The sequence below is a fragment of the Mirounga leonina genome, unplaced genomic scaffold, assembly GCF_011800145.1.
Source record: "Mirounga leonina isolate KUSES-001 unplaced genomic scaffold, KU_Mleo_1.0 Mir_447, whole genome shotgun sequence".
Classification (NCBI taxonomy): Eukaryota; Metazoa; Chordata; class Mammalia; order Carnivora; family Phocidae; genus Mirounga; species Mirounga leonina.
In genome coordinates, this window is record NW_023270757.1 from 4,953,306 (window position 1) to 4,972,410 (window position 19,105).

A 19,105-nucleotide genomic window follows, 5' to 3' on the forward strand; every position below is an offset into this window, starting at 1 on the left:
GTTCTATAAATTGAATGAAATCACGCAATGCTAGAAAGCAAATGAGCCACAATGTATACTAACCACTGTGGTATTAGCCCCTACTACTATTATTTCTGTAGTTTGAGAAAATCTCAAACATTACCCATCTCCACACAGGCCTTTTTAGGTGGCCTAGAGATCAAGATCTTTAAAGATACTGTATTACATCAATAAATGCAAAATACATTAACATATTTACTCTCTAGGGTAACAACTGCATTTCAGAGACTACTTGGAATAGCCATGATACTTCAAAATCCAAAAAAGCATTTCCATATTTACCTATACAAAGAAGTATAGTTATGTTTTATAAAATCCTTTATCCCCAACCTAGCACAGACATTAATGAGAGCTATATCTAAAATGCTACACATTCATAGTTATGTAAGTTTCATAAATTCTTTATAAAGAATTTTACAGTAAAACACTTACAAACTCAGTTTTGCAAAGCTCTCTTGTGCGTTATGCTTTTCTCGCTCATATGCACTTTCAACTTCTTTGAATTCATTCTTGATCATTTCCAAATCTGCAACAGCTTCTGCTTGGCTGGCCTTTTCTACCTGCAAAGCACCTTCAAGGTCTCGAATCCGTAACTACCAGATGACAGAGAAGTAGTTAAAACAAGCAAGGAAATGCTAGCATCACAGGCTAGTCAAATGGAATAGAGTACTTTATCAGCAGCAGTTTATCATTCATCCAAACACTTCTTCCTTTCTGCTTTCGTTCAAAAGGGAAAATAAACAAAAGACAGTGTATTCCCTTTCTCAACGTGTTTAACGGAAGGGAGGAAGAGTGGAAGAATAGTTAACCGTGCTATGGAAATGCCTAATCAAAGTGCCAAATTATGACCTACTATTCCATTTGGATACTTCTTTTATAAAACATAATGAAATTAGTGGTTTTGGAAAACAAAAGGGAAGCATTCTTCCCTTATGAGAAACATCATTACATTGGCATCTTTAGAAACCCATGAAAGGTAACAGATCTTTTTTATTCCTAGAGATTTTTACTGTAGAAAAGTAAAACTTTTATTACCAAATAATACTATTTGACTAAAATATTTATGAGTGTAGTTACATGATATCTAGGATTGGCTTCAAAATGATATGGGGATAGGGAGTAGATGGGTGCAACAGATAAAAAACACAATTGACCTGAGGTAAATCTTTTTTGTTTTTTTAAAGATTTTATTTATCTGACAGAGAGAGACACAGCGAGAGAGGGAACACAAGCAGGGGGAGTGGGAGAGGGAGAAGCAAGCGTCCCGCGGAGCAGGGGGCCCGATGCGGGGCTCGATCCCAGGACCCTGGGATCATGACCTGAACCGAAAGCAGATGCTTAATAGACTGAGCCACCCAGATGCCCCAACCTGAGGTAAATCTTGAAGTGATGGCTATGTGCAGAGTTCATTTTACCATTCTCTCTACTTTTGTATATACTTGAAACTTTACATAAAATAACACTTTGAAAAGTAGATTCCATGTAAACATCGACAGTAGAACAGATAAAGTACATTCCCATAAAAGAATAATATGCAGCTATAAAAAAGCTGCAAAACAACTCTTGAAAAGGAAGTTCTCTCTGTGGTTCTCCATGTGGTGTTAACACAGACTGAAAAAGCAAAGTCTACATCAGTGTATGTAGTATGCTATATTTTGCGTAAACAAGTGGAAAAAATTAAGTAGCAGGCAAGAGGGTAGAGCAAAGGGAGAGACAGGAGTGAAAGCAAGAGTTCTCGATCATTTAATATTGTTTTGATTTTTGAACTATGTGGATGTTTTACCTTTTTCAGAAAATTAAATTAAAAATAAAAAATAGACTGCTAAGGCTCAGAAAAAGTGGGGAGTGGTAGAAAATGATTTACACTAAATAGAATATGGGCTTTAGAACCATAAAGCTCACATTTAACTTCCAGCTCTACAAATTAACTTATGAGACCTTTGGCGTATTACTAAAACTCCAAAGGCCTTAGGTTCCTCATCTGTAAACAATAAATAATAGTAATAATAATAAACAGACTATCTACAGGGTTGTTACAAAGATCTAATGAGATAATATTCATCTAATATATATTTAATATTATATATGTATATGTAGTACTTATTTAATAAATATTTGGGTAAATATTTATTAAGCACTTAATATGTGCCAGGCAGTGAGCTAGTGCTCAAGATATTATACAATAATCTTGAAAATAGACAGTCTTAGTTTTGAGGAGCTCCTAGTCTTTAGGAGAGGAGAGACCATGACAGAATGTGAGTGCTTCCTATCACAGAAGCAGGCACAAAGGGCCATGAAATCAGAGAAAAGCTATGACCAAGTCTCCTGGGGATGGCAAACGACAATTCGAGGTAAGAAAGATGAAATCATCAAGAAAAGGACAACATGAAAATGTTTTGTAAATTAACCTATATAAATAATAAGCACCAGAATTATTATTTGTAATTATTCAAAAATATTTTGGAATAATCAAAACATTCTTACACTAAAGTAAGGACATAGAATAGATCTGGAGATACAGCTTGGTAAATTTTCAAATTTGGTCTTTTAAACTTTATTTTTCTTTGCTATTTTGTCTAAAACCAATGTTGACAGGTAAAATAATAAATCTAGGAAACATTTTCTTCTGTCTGCATCGCTATCTTCTTTCAGAAAATAAGCACACTCAATCACAAATGATAAATCAATCCAACTGAAAGAGAAATAGGCTTCAAATTAATAACTCTGAGTCAACTCTCTGATTCTACTTTCCCATTTTTATAAGACCAAATTTAACAACAGAATACTTCAAACATACATTTAACTACAGTTTATGATAAGATGGTGATTAATTACAACTATTTAGTAGTCTCATTTGCTTTTAAACTAATCTGAAACTGAATTTAACTAGATGTACCTCATTGAAAATACTTATCAATATTTATAGATATATGGTTCAAATATAAACTTTGGCTTTTTTTCTGAGTCATACCACGAAGTTAAATATCAAATATTAATTTTACTTTTTATTTTTTTTAAGATTTTATTTATTTATTTGACAGAGAGAGGGAGAGACACAGCAAGAGAGGGAACACAAGCAGGGGGAGTGGGAGAGGGAGAAGCAGGCTTCCCGCAGAGCAGGGAGCCCGATGCGGGACTCGATCCCAGGACCCTGGGATCATGACCTCAGCCGAAGGCAGACACTTAAAGACTGAGCCAGCCAGGCACCCCTCAAATATCAGTTTAAACTATATGAGTAAAAAAATACATGTAACAATATTTATTTTTATAGCTATTAACTATATATCCCCAGGTATAAATTATAACTACAATGAAAAACTTAATTTTGAATTATACTTCTTTAATAAACTTAAAACTTTTGCCTTATTGCTTATTGATGCCATTTGGAGTGATTCAATCATTTAAAAAAAAAAAAAAGCTTAGGGGCACCTGGGTGTCTCAGTCGGCGAAGTGTCCGACTCTTGATCTCAGCTCTGGTCTTGATCTCGGGGTCGTGAGTTCAAGCCCCGCATTGGGCTCCAAGCATAACTTGCACAAGTTTGCTTAAAATACAAACACACTCAAATACGTGGATCTGAGAATTTTGCAGGTAAAGAGGGCATTTCATTAAAGATAAAAGCTTTAAAAATTTTTATTATAAAATTCTTGTAAGTTTAGTTGCATCCTATATTAAGACCTGTTTAAACAATAACGTAAAATTTTTGCAAGTTGTATTAATTAAAATTTAATGTAAGGGAAAAGTCTAAGTCTTAAAAAAAAAAATCTGAGGGCGCCTGAGTGGCTCAGTTGGTTAAGCGACTGCCTTCGGCTCGGGTCATGATCCTGGAGTCCCTGGATTGAGTCCCGCATCGGGCTCCCTGCTCGGCAGGGAGTCTGCTTCTCCCTCTGATCCTCCCCCCTCTCATGTGCTCTCTCTCATTCTCTCTGTCTCAAATAAATAAATAAAATCTTTAAAAAAAAAAAATCTGAATTAAATTAAGGAACTGAGGGGCGCCTGGCTCAGTCAGAAGGGCTTGTGACTCTTGATCTCAAAATTCTGAGTTCAAGCCCCATGCTGGGTTTGGAGCCTACTTTAAAAAAAATTAAATTAAAGAACTTAGATTTCTGGAACTTTATATGAAACTTTATACACAACTTGGCCATGGGCCAGACGTGGTCCGTGGGCAGTAGTTTGCCAACTCCCAGTTGGAATGCCTTCACTTCCCCGAGAAATTACCTGTGATTCTCTAACACGTGGAGGACACTTTCCTTAGGATGACTTCAATTAATTCCCCTCCAGATTTAATCTTTATTATGCTCTTATAGTATTTTAGTATTTTATATTTCTATCCATACATTTATCTGTATATCTATATAGATGCAGATAAATATACAGTATTTCTGATAATGGAAGTAAGTTCCAAGAGTAGTTTCTTCGCCTTTATACCTTCAGTTATTAATACAAGTGATAAGCAATGTGCACAGGATATATACTCAATAAATGAAGGTGCGTATTTTTTAAATGTTTTCAAAAAGAAATTCATCCCATGGCTGTTGATGAAAAGAACACTCTGATCAGCAAATCTTTCTGTAAGAGGCCAGATGACAAATATTTTGGACTTTGCAGGCCATAATGTCTCTGTCATAACCATCCCCCTCTGCCACTGCAGCACAAAAGCCCCACGGACAAGACAAAGCCTCCCTTGAACAGGTGGTGGGTGAGGTACGGCCTGTGGGCTGTAGTGTGTCAAACCCTTCTCTAACAAAACCATCCTCAACTATATCCTGGTAGCAAATAGAGTAATGAGTGTCTTAATAATATGCTACGTTTTTTTTTTAATTTTATTTATTTATTTATTTGAGAGAGAGAGAGCACTGGGGAGAGGCAAAGGGAGAGGGAGAGAATCCTAAGCAGACTCTGCACTGAGCTCGGAACCCGTCGCGTGGCTCGATCCCATGACCTTGAGATCATGACCTGAGCCGAAACCAAGAGTCAGGGCCTTGACTGACTGAGCCACCCAGGTGCCCCTATGCTACCCATTCTAAATGTAAACCTTACTTCTCTGAACAGAATGCTGCTTTTCCCAACTTAATAAAATCCATACAAAAAAATTTTTGTTTACGTTTTACCTGAATAATTTCAGAATTAAATTTTGATTCCAAATGTGCGGTTCTCTCTGCTTCAATATTTTCTTCTAATTTCCTCACTCTTAGAGTAGTTGCCTGAAAACAAATTAAAAGTTTAAACTCACAAACGTTGGCATTTAAAGTAGATATGGATCTTTGGAACAACAGGGATGGAGCTAGAGAGTATAATGCTAAGCAAAATCGGTCACTTACAAAAAGACAAATACCATATGATTTCACTCATATATGGAATTTAAGAAACAAAACAAAGGAACAAAGGAAAAAAGAGAGAGAGACAAGCCAAAAAACAGACTTAACTATAGAGAACAAACTGATGGTGACCAGACGGGAGGTGCGTGGGGGATGGGTGAAATAGGTGATGGGGAGTAAGAGTATACTCCATCATGATGAGCACTGAGTAGTGTATAGAACTGTTGAATCACAACATTGTACACCTGAAACTAATATAGCACTGTATGTAAACTATACTGGAATTAAAATTAAAAACTTTTAAAAACGTGAATATGGATCACACTTTAGATTACTATAGCCTCGTTTTTTTCTGCTTTTGCAAGAGTGTAAAAGTCATGTTAAAAAATCATGTGAAAATCATGCTCAGGAAGAATGCTCCAGACCTTGCCTTTTTTTTCTTTTTTATTGATGTATAATCTATATATAATAAACTGCACATATTTAAAAGTGTGTAATTTGATAAGTATATATATATATACACCCATGAAATCACTGCCATAATGAAGATAAGAAATACCTCTGTGACCCTTAAAAGATTCCTTATATCTCTTGGTAACTTCTTCATCCAGCCCTCACCACCCTACCCCCACCCCCAAGTAACCACTGATCTGTTTTTTGTCACTATCGATCACTTCGTATTTTCCAGAATTTCATATAAATTGAGTCATACAGCATGTACTCTTTATTGCCTGGCTTCTTTCTCCCAGCATAACTATTTTGAGATTCACCATGTGGTTGCATTTATCAATAGTTTATTCCTTTTTATCGTTAAAGAGTTCCACTGTGTTGATACACCACACCGATTTATCTGTTCACCAGTTGATGTACATTTGAGTTGTTTCCAGTTTGTGCTATTACAAATGAAACTGCTACGAGCCTTTGTGTACAAGTGTTTGCATGGGCAAACACTTTGATTTCTCGGAGGTAAAAAGCGAAGGGAAGAATGATGGGGTCACATGGTGGGTGTATGTTTAATGTTTTATGAAACTCCCAAACTTTTCCAAATTGCTTATAATTTTATACAACCTCACCAACACTTGGCATGGTCAGTTTTTGCTTTTTCATTTAGGGGGAGGAGGGGGCTTAAGACATTCAAACAGGCATGTAATGGCATTCCATTTCAGTTTCAATTTGCATTTCCCTAATGACATTGAGCATCTTCTCATATATTTATTTACCATCTGTATATCTTCTTTGGCGAAGTATTGTTCAGATCTTTTCCCCATTTTTTAACTGGGTTGTTTGTTTTCTTATTATTGAGTTTTGAGTTTATATAATCTGCATGCAAGTCATTTACTGGATATGTGATTTGCAAGTATTTACTCCAAGCCTACAGCTTGTATCTTCATACTGTTAACAATGTCTTTCACAAAGCAAAAGTTTTCATTATGATGAAGTCTACTTTATCAATTTTTAGGCAAGCGTAAACTTCTGGCCAGAATCAGAAGTCAGGAGCCTTATTTCTGAAGGCCAATTCTGTTGAGAAAATGCAAGCCTGGGAAGCACTGGATTCCTAGTCCCAAAGAGGGAACTGGTCATGACCAAAAGCCTGTTGGGGGCTGGGCAAGTAGTGCTACAGGGACCCGCACTGCAGATGTCTCAGGATAACAGTAGCAAAGCCATGCCTAGAGTCCTACCTGTCAAATAAAGATGGTTCAACAATGACGGAGTAAGGAATTACTAATTAGATTTCCTTTTCAAGTAACTTCTGGACAAGAAATAAGTTTCTATTAATTATCTTTACTTTATCATTTAGCCTAAGCTGAAGTTTTTTTTAAATACACAACTTGATTAATTGGTTTTTCCTCTTTCCTTCCACAATTTTTTTTTTTTTTTACAGAATCTCAGCAAGAAGGAGCATAAGTAAAAACTGGATAATTCACAAACAAGCCGTCTGTGAATAATAAATGACTACACTTTTCTTTGAGCGAAGGAGATTCCTGTAATATCTTATTATAGAGTAGAGTATAAACACAAATATTCCTTCTTCTCTAGAGGCCTTTGTAGATACCTCTTGCTACTAATGGCCTTCATAATCAAGAAGCAATTCTCTTCGGGATTCAATCACTCTGTGTTTCACAGATATGAAACTCACAAAATATTTTTTTACACTGACTTATTTGCTTTACTTAGATTCTGCAACCCTGTCGATAATATTTTTTAATGAGTTAACTCTCTTAATGAGTTACTAGGAAAGACTTTTTTTCTAGAAGGCAGACAAAACAATAAGTCCAAATGTGATCTTTTGGGTCTAAAGATAATTTAAACCCAAAACAATAAAATGATTTTTTAAGTTAGTAGAGTATAATATCTTTAAAGGTAAAATCTGACATTTATATTCTATACTACTAGAGTATTTTGAAATAACAGGCATTCCACTGAAAGACAAAACTGGTAAATATTCATAATTTAGTCTGATAGCTCAAGACTTGAGATTCAAAAAAACTGGAAATGAAAAATATAAAACTAAGGAGTTATTTATTATTTTTTTAGGTGTAGTTATAATTGGTATTGAGGTGCTTGGCTGGCTCAGTTGGTAGATTATACAACTCTTGATCTCAGGGTCATGAGTTCAAGCCCCACATTGGGTGTAGAGCTTACTTTAAAAAAGTTTAATAATTGGTATTTTTTTTAACTCCTATCTTTTTGAAATATATTCTTAAAGTGCTCATGGATGAAATTATATGATGTCTGGATTTGCTTTCAAATAATCAAGCTGGGAGTTACAAGAGGAAGTTGATATTCATGAAATAATACTGGCCTTTAGTTGATCATTGTTAAAGCTGAGTGACAGGCACATGAGGTTCATTTTAGTATTCTCTCTACTTTCATGCATAATTAAAATTTTCCATATTGAAAAAATTTTTAAATGGAAACCACAGCAAAGGAAGTATGGTGGGAAAGTATGGTGCTGGTATCATTATTTACCTAACAAAATTATATTTTGATGACAAAAAATCACTAGAATGAATTAAGCCGTTCATACCTAAGCAGAAAGTCAGTGGGAAGGTGGGAGTTTAAATCAATCAATTCCTACCTATATTGTTGAAATATTAAGATAATTGAAGCAAATATTCCCTTCATACTCACTACCACCTTTCTCAAAACATGTTTCACACCAAATATTAGTCCCATGGGATGTAATTAGCTGTTATATGAAAAAGCAATTTCATCATTATAAGTGTGTGAAAAACACAGGATTAAAGCCAAACAATTTTACTAAAGCACTTCTCAAAAAGTTAACATGACAATCTTGAAAAGGAAGAACAAAGTTGGAAGACTCACATTTCCTGATTTCAATACGACTACAAAGCTATAGTGATCAAAACGCTGTGGAACTGGCATAAGGACAGACATATAGATCCATAGAAAAGAAGTGAGAGTCCAGAAATAAACCCATGTATCAATGGTCAATTGATTTTTGACAAGAGAGCCAAGACTATTCAATGAGAAAGAATCATTTTTTCATTAAGCAGTGCTGAGACGAGATATACACATGCAAAAAAAATCAATTTGGATCCCTACCTCACATCATATATAAAAATGAATTAAAAAGGATCAATGGCCAAATATAAAAGCTAAAACCATAAAACTCTTAGACGAAAACATAGAATGAACTCATGATTTGGCAACAGATTCTGAAATATGACACCCAAAAGCATGAGCCACAAAAGAAAAAAAAATAGATAAATTAGACTTCATCAAAATTTTAAATTTTGAGCATCAGAGAACTTTATCAGAAAGTGAAAGGCAACCTAGAGGACAGGAGAAGATAATCATGTATCTGATAAGAGTCTAGTATGCAAAATATACGAAGAACTCTTACAATAAAAAGATAAACAATTCAATTCTTTAAAAAATGAGTAGGAGAGCCTGGGTGGCTCAGTCAGTTAAGTGTCTGCTTCTCCCTCTGCCCCTCCCCTCACTCACTCAATCTCTCTCGCTCTCTCTCAAATAAATAAAATATTTTTTTAAATAAAATAAATAAAAAGTAAATGAGTAAAGGGCTTAAACAGACATCTCTCCAAAGAAGATATGAAAATGGCCAGTAAGTATATGAAATGATGGCCAACGTTATTAGTTATCAGGGAAATGCACACCCAAACCACAAAGAGATACATCTCCATGCACACTAGGCTAGCTATAATTTAAAAAATGGAAAATAACAATACTGGCAAGGATGTAGAGAAATTGGAAACCTCATACATTACTGGTGGGAATGTAAACTGGTGGCACCACTATGGAAAATAGTTCGTCGGTTTCTTAAAAAATTAAACAGAGTTACCATATGATCCAGCATTTCCACTCCTGGATATATACTCCAGAGAAATAAAAACGTTCAAACAAAGACTTATACACAAATGTTCATATCAGCATTTTTCAAAATAGCCAAAAGGTAGAAACAACCTAAATGTCCATCAACTGAACAAAATATGGTATATCCCTACAATGGAATGTTATTCAGCCAAAAAAAAAAAAAAAATTAAGTACCAATACATGCTGTGACATAGATGAACCTTGAAAATATATGTTAAGTGAAAGAAACTAGACACAAAAGACGACATTTATATGAAATGTCCAGAACAGGCAAATCCATAGGGATAGAAAGTGTGTTAGTGGTTGCCAGCAGCTAGGGTGGGAGGGAGGAATGGGCAGTGACTGCTAACAGACATGAAGTTTCTTACTGGGGTGATGAGAATGTTCTGGAATTAGATAGTGGTAATGGTTGCACAACTCTGTGAATATACTAAAAACCACTGAATTGTATACTTTAAAAGGATGAATGTTATGATATGTGAAATATATCTCAAAAAAAGATAAAAGAATCCTGAGGGTAAGAACCACAATGTCAAAGAAGTGACAGCCACTTAAGTCAAGCTTCTTGATTTCCGAAAAAAAGTTCCCTCTAAATGCTGACTTTGAGTCCTTAGAACAAGAGATCCCCACTGATATTAGGTCTAAAGCATGGTACCTATTACAGCAGAAAAATTATTATGTTTAGCCAGATTAAAATGAGCACTACTCTAGGTAAGCCCAATACTAGTTTAAAACAAAATTTTTTAATGTAAACCCTAAAAAATGAAGTTCCTGGCCTCAAAAAATTAAAAATGACTTCTCAGTATGCTCGTCTTAGATTCTGTAAGTCAGAAGTCTAACCAGTGACAAGAAAATAGCCTATAGGCATTGAGAATAAAAAACTAGAACTAGCAAAAAGTTAAGAAAGACAGAGGGAAGAAACCAGTCTAATGTTCATTTTCTTTTCAGATTCCAAAAAGCATATGCATAAAGCTTCTCTTATCAAAATAATAGTCTTACATTTTATTAAAACACAGAATATTCAGTCATTCCATGATAAAAGATTCAACAATTGAAGTCTTTTCATTTCTTATGTGTATGTTATGTCATATTAATTAATTATCTGATTTTCACTCCAAAAGTCAAGAATAGGTTCTGTTATTCCTGCCCTAGGCCAGAGATTACATCTTTACTTTCATACCTTCCTGCTTTGAATGAAATGTCCAGAAGAAAACAACTTTATAAACTGTTACTACTAAAACTATTGATTCATCAGTAAGGACAACAACAACAACAAGATCTTCAAATCTTTAAACAAACTCCTTTCAAGAGTAGGCTTTGTTGATAGACATAATTAAATTAAAGCCCTCCTAATAAATATTTTTTTAATCTTCGAGTCTGGTGAATTAATCCTTATATCCAGCAGAGGGTGCTAAAGGAACATCAATGGAAATCAATTGGAAAAAAAATTTTTTTCCAATACTGCCTAAGAGAACCAGTACAATCATAAACTGTCTCATTAGTATCCAGTCCTAATGTCATCAACAACGCAAGGGCAGAAATCATAATGGGATTCAGGTTAAAATACACAATCCAACACACATTCATATATACCACAAGTCAATTTAAGTATATACAGGTTTGCCTAGAATACAACTATTACACTCTACTCTGTTTGTTCCCAACATTATGAACAAAGGAGTCCTTTGTATAACACAAAATGAGCACGTATTTTGTCATTTATTAGCTGATTTTCATGCCCTTTCCTACCGCAAAATACCACCATGGGATTTTTATTTCAGTAAATACTACATGTTCATCATGACTATTTTTTTATTTTACGATTAGTATCTCATTAAATCACGTTAAGCCCAATTAGATAATCTACTCCACTTAAGAAGAGGGGGCATTTGACTGTGAAGAGGGTAAAACAGGGAAGGATGTCTCCTGTTCCTCCCTTTGTTACGTGTTATTTCATCACAACACAGGGTATGAGCTGCCAACTCCAATTCAGCAGCAGAACTAGCCAAACATATCCAGACCACATTTGTTCTCCACACCACATCTGCTCCCGTGGCCTCCATGGGCCTGTTCCAAAAGTTTCACAAAAGTTATGAAAACAGATGTGTACACTGCTGAAGGACTAGGCCAAAAAACACCTCCAACTACGTTACTTCCTCCTCAAAATAGAATAGATCTAGCTCAGAGGATATAAGTGAACTTAAAGGAATTAGTCAAGCAGCAAAACTTGGATACACAAAATTTAGTCCACTAAAATGGACAAGAAAAACAGGGGAGGAACTGTCACAAAAGTGCATCCTAGAGATTTCTCAGTAATATGTTACATAGCAGTGTTCCCAAAACAGTTGTGCAAAGTTTACCCCAGAATGGCAACAGCTGTATAAATAGAAAGTGGCTGTTTATTTAACTGTTTTTCCAGATTTTATCACCTGATATTTCCCATCTATGGACACTTTCACAGTAACCAATACAGTAATAATCCATCTTCAGAAATATAATTCTAAGGAACTGAATCATCACGGACTGATTAATCATTATCTTAGTAGTAACTATTATTTTGTTATAGTTTAGTGACTGTAAATAATTTATTATATGTTTGTTAACAATTAACTATAATACTTATTCCTACCTGTATGGGGGTAATAAAGAGTAGCTATTGTACTTCAAGATTTTGAAGTGAAAATCTCATAGTATTTTTTATTCCTTAAAAAAAAATCTTAAAGGGTCAAAGTCTCTAAGTATTTGACAAGTGTCTGAACAACAGAAGCACCATAATATCACATCACTTATATTGAGTCATATATTGAAAGACTGTATATGAGTCCTTTATTATTTATTATCCTGGGGGTAGCTGGCTGGGCTCAGTCGGTAGAGCATGCAACTCTTGATCTTGGGATTGTGAGTTCAAGCCCCACGTTGGATGTAGAGATTACTTAAATTAATTTAATTTAAAAATAAATAAAATTACACAGCAGTTTCAAAAAATAGCCAAATGTACCAATATTTAGAGCAGTCCATGCCCATCATCTTGGCTTGTGGTTAACTGTGCAGTTAAACCTCAAAGCTAGTCATTGAGGGCAGCAACAATCAGGGCCTTAACAGTCTCAGAACAGACCTATGAAGCAACCTGACTACAGGTATAAACTGGAAATACAGCAAATTTTTATTCACCAGGAATGCATAATGAAGTCTATCACTCAGATTATAAAACAGTTTAATGAATAAAAAAGAGCTTTTGTTACTGTTGGGTAATAATAAAAGAAACCACAGAAAATGAAAATAGGAAATTTCAGAATTTATAGGACACAAATTCTCATCATAAATTAATTTAGCATCTCTAAAAATCATTTTTACCTCTCCTGGCAACAAAAACTTCAATATTTAACTAATTTTTTAATTAACTCCCTATTTTAAAGTCCGTTATGAACAGAAATACAAAAATGTGTAATACTCCTAAGCACAATTATATAACCCAGGTGATTTCATCATTTACCCACTTGGTAAGTAGTAATCAACACAAGTAGGTGTTGAAAAATAATTCCTACAAACACACTGAAAAAAAGTTCCTACAAACACTTTAACAAGTGAAATCAGATGAGGTTGGCTTCACAGACAATAGAAAAGGTGAGAGCCATTTTTCTTTTCCTTTTCACTTGAGTATAGTCTACGTAGAGAGAAAAAAGCTACACTCTACCCTGCTTTCCATTACTGTAATACAGAACATGACTGACAGAAGCAATTTGGAATTTATTTGCAGGCAGTTCTCTCTCCACTGTAATCTTCGTGAGATTTCTCAGTTCTCTTACTATTAGGTTTGCATCTTCTCTTTTCTCTTTTCTTATTGAGTTAAGTTTATTTCCCATGATAAAAAAAAAAAACAAACTCCCCTAGTTGTAAAGAGGTTTATAAAAGCCACAGATATTTCTTTTTCCAGTTCACTTTTCCCTTGGTTCTGTGGTATCCAGCACCACATTTATAAAATTGGATTGGGAGTTCACTTTCTTTTTTTAAACCTAAGAAACCATTGATCCATGTTAAGATGATTAAGCCACACAATGGTATATAGTTTATCAGATTTTTTAAAAATACAAATCATATATATATATATATATATATATATATATATATATATATATATACACACACATACATACACAGCTTTGGTCCAGGAACATTAAGAAATCACCGTTTCATGAAATGCAACTGTTAAAAATCTTCATTAAAATTTAAAACAGGGTGCCTGGGTGGCTCAGTTGGTTAAGCAACTGCCTTCGGCTCAGGTCATGATCCTGGAGTCCCGGGATCAAGTCCCACATCGGGCTCCCTGCTCGGCAGGGAGTCTGCTTCTCCCTCTGATCCTCCTCCCTCTCATGCTCTCTGTCTCTCATTCTCTCTCTCGCAAATAAATAAAATCTTAAAAAAAAAAATTTAAAACATTGGTTGGGCTACATGTCTATTATATTAGTAACTTTATTCTGATATTACTGACATTAAATAATGTGTTCTATTAAATTAAAACATTAACAGTTTTCCTCTATTATCTTTATTAACATTATTATCCCATTTATTTTATATTAATCCTTATATTTCATGTATCTCATGGTAATCCTTTTTTTAAAAAATGCCACTGACAGTTACTTAAGTCCCTAGATTTACTAATAGTTAATGTAAAACTAGCATGAAATCTCTCTAGAAATTTAACTTCTCCTTCATTATGTCATCATCTGGCCAAGAGCCAAGACAAGGTATGTTCACTTAAATATAAAGCAAAAAGTTTTTTTAAGATTTTATTTATTTGTCAGAGAAAGAGCACAACCAGTAGGAGCAGCAAGCAGAGGGAGAAGCAGACCCCCTGCTGAGCAAGGAGTCCGATGGGGGACTCGATCCCAGGACTCTGGGATCATGACCTGAGCCGAAAGCAGATGCTTAACTGACTGAGCCACCCAGGTATCCCATAAAGGAAAATTTTGAAAGGTGTTTAAATATGGAGAATTTTAGATGAGTCAGAGAACTATACTAGTCCACTTATAAAATTCTTATAAATAGAATAGAAATTGAGACTATCTGGACTACTCTTCAAAGCTTCAAATTCTCCAAAAGCAGTGACCTGGTATTACCAAAAGTAATTACAGAGTACTAAGAAAAACCACAAAGTAAAACAAGTCTAAAACAATTTTACGTTTATAACATCAATCAATAAAAAAGAAATTGGGGCAAGTAAGTATTTTACAAGGAAAAAAAAATCAATACTGAGTTATCCAAAAATAAATCCTAAAGTTTAGACATTAGACATTTCCTCAACTCAGTCAAAACCAGCTTAATCAGAATTTTATCAATAAAAAAAAAATCACTATTACCTAGTACTTCTTCATACCTATAACTCAATTAAAATGTTTTCAGTGGGGGCGCCTGGGTGGCTCAGTCGTTAAGCGTCTGCCTTCAGCTCAGGTCATGATCCCAGGGTCCTAAGATCGAGCCCCGCATTGGGCTCCCCGCTCGGCGGCCTGCTTCTCCCTCTCCCACTCCCCCTGCTTGTGTCCCCCTCTCTCGCTGTGTCTCTCTCTGTCAAATAATAATAAATAAATAAAATCTTAAAAAAAAAAATGTTTTCAGTGATGATCATAGGGTTATATAGCATCCTAAAAGTGACTCCAAAATGAGTTTTTTAATTCTAAGTATATTCAGACTTTATTCTAATCTTTTAATGGGCCATCCATATACCACATTTTTTTTTTGAAAGAGAGTACATGTGCTCTTGTGTGTGCATGAGCAGAGGAGGGGCAGAAGGAGAGGGAGAGGGAATCTCAGAGCCTACAGGCTCCATGTCCAGAGCAGAGCCTGACGCAGGGCTCAATCTCAAGACGCTGAGATCATGACCTGAGCTGAAATCAAGAGTCCAGGCACGCCACCACATAATATTTTTAAGTATTGATACATTCCTGAATTTATTGGTCTGAAAAATGTTCATCACAAAGTGATAAATAAGCTAAAAATATTATGTAGAATATAATCTAATTTTTTATTTTTTCTCTAACTTTACATAAAATTAGGCCATGTATGTTAAGAGTGTGAGTCATTTTATCTTTGCCAAGTTCACGCTTGGCATTATTATTGAGAGTTCCTATACACCCCACACCAAGTTCCCCCTGTTATTAACATCTTATTCATGTGGTACAAATAAGCCATTAAAATGGACAGTGAATCTTAATTGATATTTCTTCAATAACATACAAATGGCCAGTAAGCATGTGAAATGGTATTCAACATCATTAGTCATTAGAGAAATGCAAACCAAGACCAAAATGACATACCATTATATGCCAACTAGGATGGCTATCATCAAAAAAACTGATGGTAACAAGTACTGGTGAGGATCTGGAGAAACTGGAACCCTCATACATTGCTGGTGCAATGTAAAATGGTGCAGTCACTGTGCTGAGAGTTCCTCAAGAAACTGAACACAGAATTACCACATGACCCAGCAATTCCTCTCCTAGGTACAGACCCAAGAGCACTGAAAACATGTTCACATGAAAACCTGTAAACAAATGTTCATAAAGGTATTATTCATAATAGCTAAAAAGTGAAAACAACACAAATGCCTTTCAACTGAGAAATGGATACACAAAATGTGGTATATGATATGTGGAATATTATTCAGTAATAAAAAGGAATGAAGTCCTGATACCTGATACAATATGGATGAATCTTGGAAACATGCTAAGTGAAAAAAGTCAATCACAAAAGGCCACAAGCTGCATGATTACATTAATAGGAAATGTCCAGGATAGGCAAACCTATAGAGGCTGAAGACAGATTAGCAGTTGCTTAGGGCTGAGAGAGATGGGGGAACAGGAGAGTCACGGCTAATGGGTATGAGGTTTTTTCTTGAGGTGATAAAAACGTTCTAAAATTGATTGTGGTGATGGCTGCACAACTCTATGAGTACACTAAAAATCACTGGATTGTACACTATAAATGGGTGGATTTATAGCATGTAAATTATATCTCAATAAAGATATTTTAATACCATCAGTATGAGACGTTTAACTTCCAGACACCCACCTCCACCCCAAGCAGCCAAACAACTACCCCTTCTTAACCACTACACAAACTGGAGGTTAATTATCTGGAGGATGTGAATCTGAACCAGAGCTGCACATAGGGATACACAGGGAGGGGAACACAAGACTGAAACCAGGCGGAAGTCTGCATACTGAACGGTATGATATGCAGATTCTTCCTCCATGTCCTTCTTCCATGCTATAACCACCAAAGACGAAATTAGCAGAGCACTTGCAGAAACTATAGAAACGCAGAGAGAAGACCTACAGATTATAACATTCAAAGTTGTGCAATGAAATATTTGCCATAATTCCCTATTATCCTACAGTAAGGCTTTCCTAAGTCCCAAACTCGTATTCAACTGTCTACTCCACACCTCCACGTGGATGTCTACCAGGCATGCCAATGTAACATACTTAAAGCAAACTCCTGACCTCTCCCAAATCTATGCCACTTGCATTCTTTGCCAGTTGAGTAAATGACAATGCCATTCATCCATTTGCTCATGCCAAAATCTTTGGCATTATCATTTACTCCCTCCTTTTTTCTCACAAGCCAGGTCCAACTGACCTGCAAATTCTATTGGTTCTATCTTCCAAAATACATACAAATCCAACCACCTCCTCTACACTATATCTCATTGAGGTAACTTTTAATAGTCTCCTAAGTGGTCTCTTACAGTCTATTCTCCAAAGAGTATACAAACAGAGGAAGCTTTTGTATGCTTTTAAAACAAAAAAGAGGAAGCATGTCAGGCCTCTGCTCAAAACCTTCCAATGACTTTCACCTCACTCAGACAAAAAGCCAAAGTTCTTACAAGGAATTACAGAAGACCATCAAAACTGTAAAATCTGTCTACCGTTCTGTATATCCTAGCCTTTCCATTTCAGTCACAATGCCCTACTTGCTATTCCTCGAACATTCCAAGCACACTCACATCTCATGGCCTTTGCACTTTCTATTCCTGTTACCTACAATGCTTTTTGTCCAGATATCCACATGGCTGACCCTTTCTTTCTTCAGGTCTCTATTCAAATGGTCATTTTTATCAAGTCCCCTATGACCACTAACATAAAAGGGTAACCATCCTGTCTCATCACTCATCACCTCCCCTGCTTTTTTTTTTTTTAAGATTTATTTATTTGAGAGAGAGAGAGTTGGGGAGGAGGGGCAAAGAGAGAGGGAGAGAATCTCAAGCAGACTCTCTGCTAAGCATGGAGCCCAACACAGGGCTCGGATCTCACGACCCTGAGATCATGACCTGAGCCGAAACCAAGAGTCAGGCACTCAACCAACTGAGCCATCCGGGTGCCCCAACCCTAGTCTGCTTTATTACTCTCCACAGGGCTTATCATGTTTTGTGTCGTTTAATGTGTGATTCTCCCTGACTACAGTGTCAGCTTCAAGAGGGAAGAGACTTTGTTTTGTTCACTGCTAATGCTTCGAGCACCCAAAAGTGTTCCTAATACTCTCTATAAATACTTACTGAATAAACAAATGAATATAGTAGTCATAGGAACAGGATGCTATAAAAAACGGTACAGAGAACAAGAGCTCTCAGAAATTAAAAATGAAAAGGAAAATATTCATAAGAAGGTTAGAAAGTAAAGTCAAGTAAATCTCCCAAGAATCCACAACAAAAAGACAAAGAGAAAGGCAACAGAAAGGTAAAAGAAGTAAACCATCAATCCAGTTGATCTGACACTTGCATAATAAAAGCCTGAGAAAGAACAGCAAAAGCCCCGAGGAAAAAGTTATGAAGAAATAACATAAGAGAATTCCTCAAAATGAAGGACATGAGTTTCCTAACTAAAATGTCACCATGAATAAAAAAAGATCTATACTAAGAAACACTGTTTATATTTGATGTTCTGCAATTGCAGAGTCAGTGGGAACTCTATAGCACAAATAACCTGGTGTCCTCACAAATATAAGGAAACAAGAAAGCTACAGAGATGGAGAATCTGTAGATGAAAAGAAATTTAAGAGATGTATCAACCAGAGTGACTGGGTGGCTCGGTTGTTTGAGCAACAGACTCTTGGTTTCAGCTGAGGTCGTGAACTTGGAGTCATGATCTCAGGGTTGTGAGATCGAGTCCTCTGTAGGGCTCTGAGCTCAGTGTGGAGTCTACTTGAGATTCTCTCTCCTTCTCTCTCTCCCTCTTCCTCTGTCCCTCTCCCGGCTCGTGCATGCACGTGCACTCTCTCTCTCTCAAATAAATAAAATCTTTAAAAGAGAGGGAAACATACCAACCAATTGTAATGTGTAACTGGAATTCTGGCTCAAACTGCATTCTTACACACATTTATACCATTTGTGGAGCAATTTGAAATTTGAATAAAG

General features: G+C 35.7%; 1 protein-coding gene across 1 annotated transcript in view; it reads right to left on the reverse strand.

The window, feature by feature from the left end:
- Positions 1-19,105, reverse strand: part of CCDC171 (coiled-coil domain containing 171) — a 304,487-nt gene that overhangs the window by 227,638 nt on the left and 57,744 nt on the right. Inside the window, exons 9-10 of the mRNA XM_034987955.1 lie at positions 5,131-5,223; positions 454-614 (exon numbers count right to left, since the gene is read on the reverse strand). Of these exons, the coding sequence (XP_034843846.1) occupies positions 454-614; positions 5,131-5,223 (254 nt within the window). The remainder of the gene's footprint in view (positions 1-453; positions 615-5,130; positions 5,224-19,105) is intronic.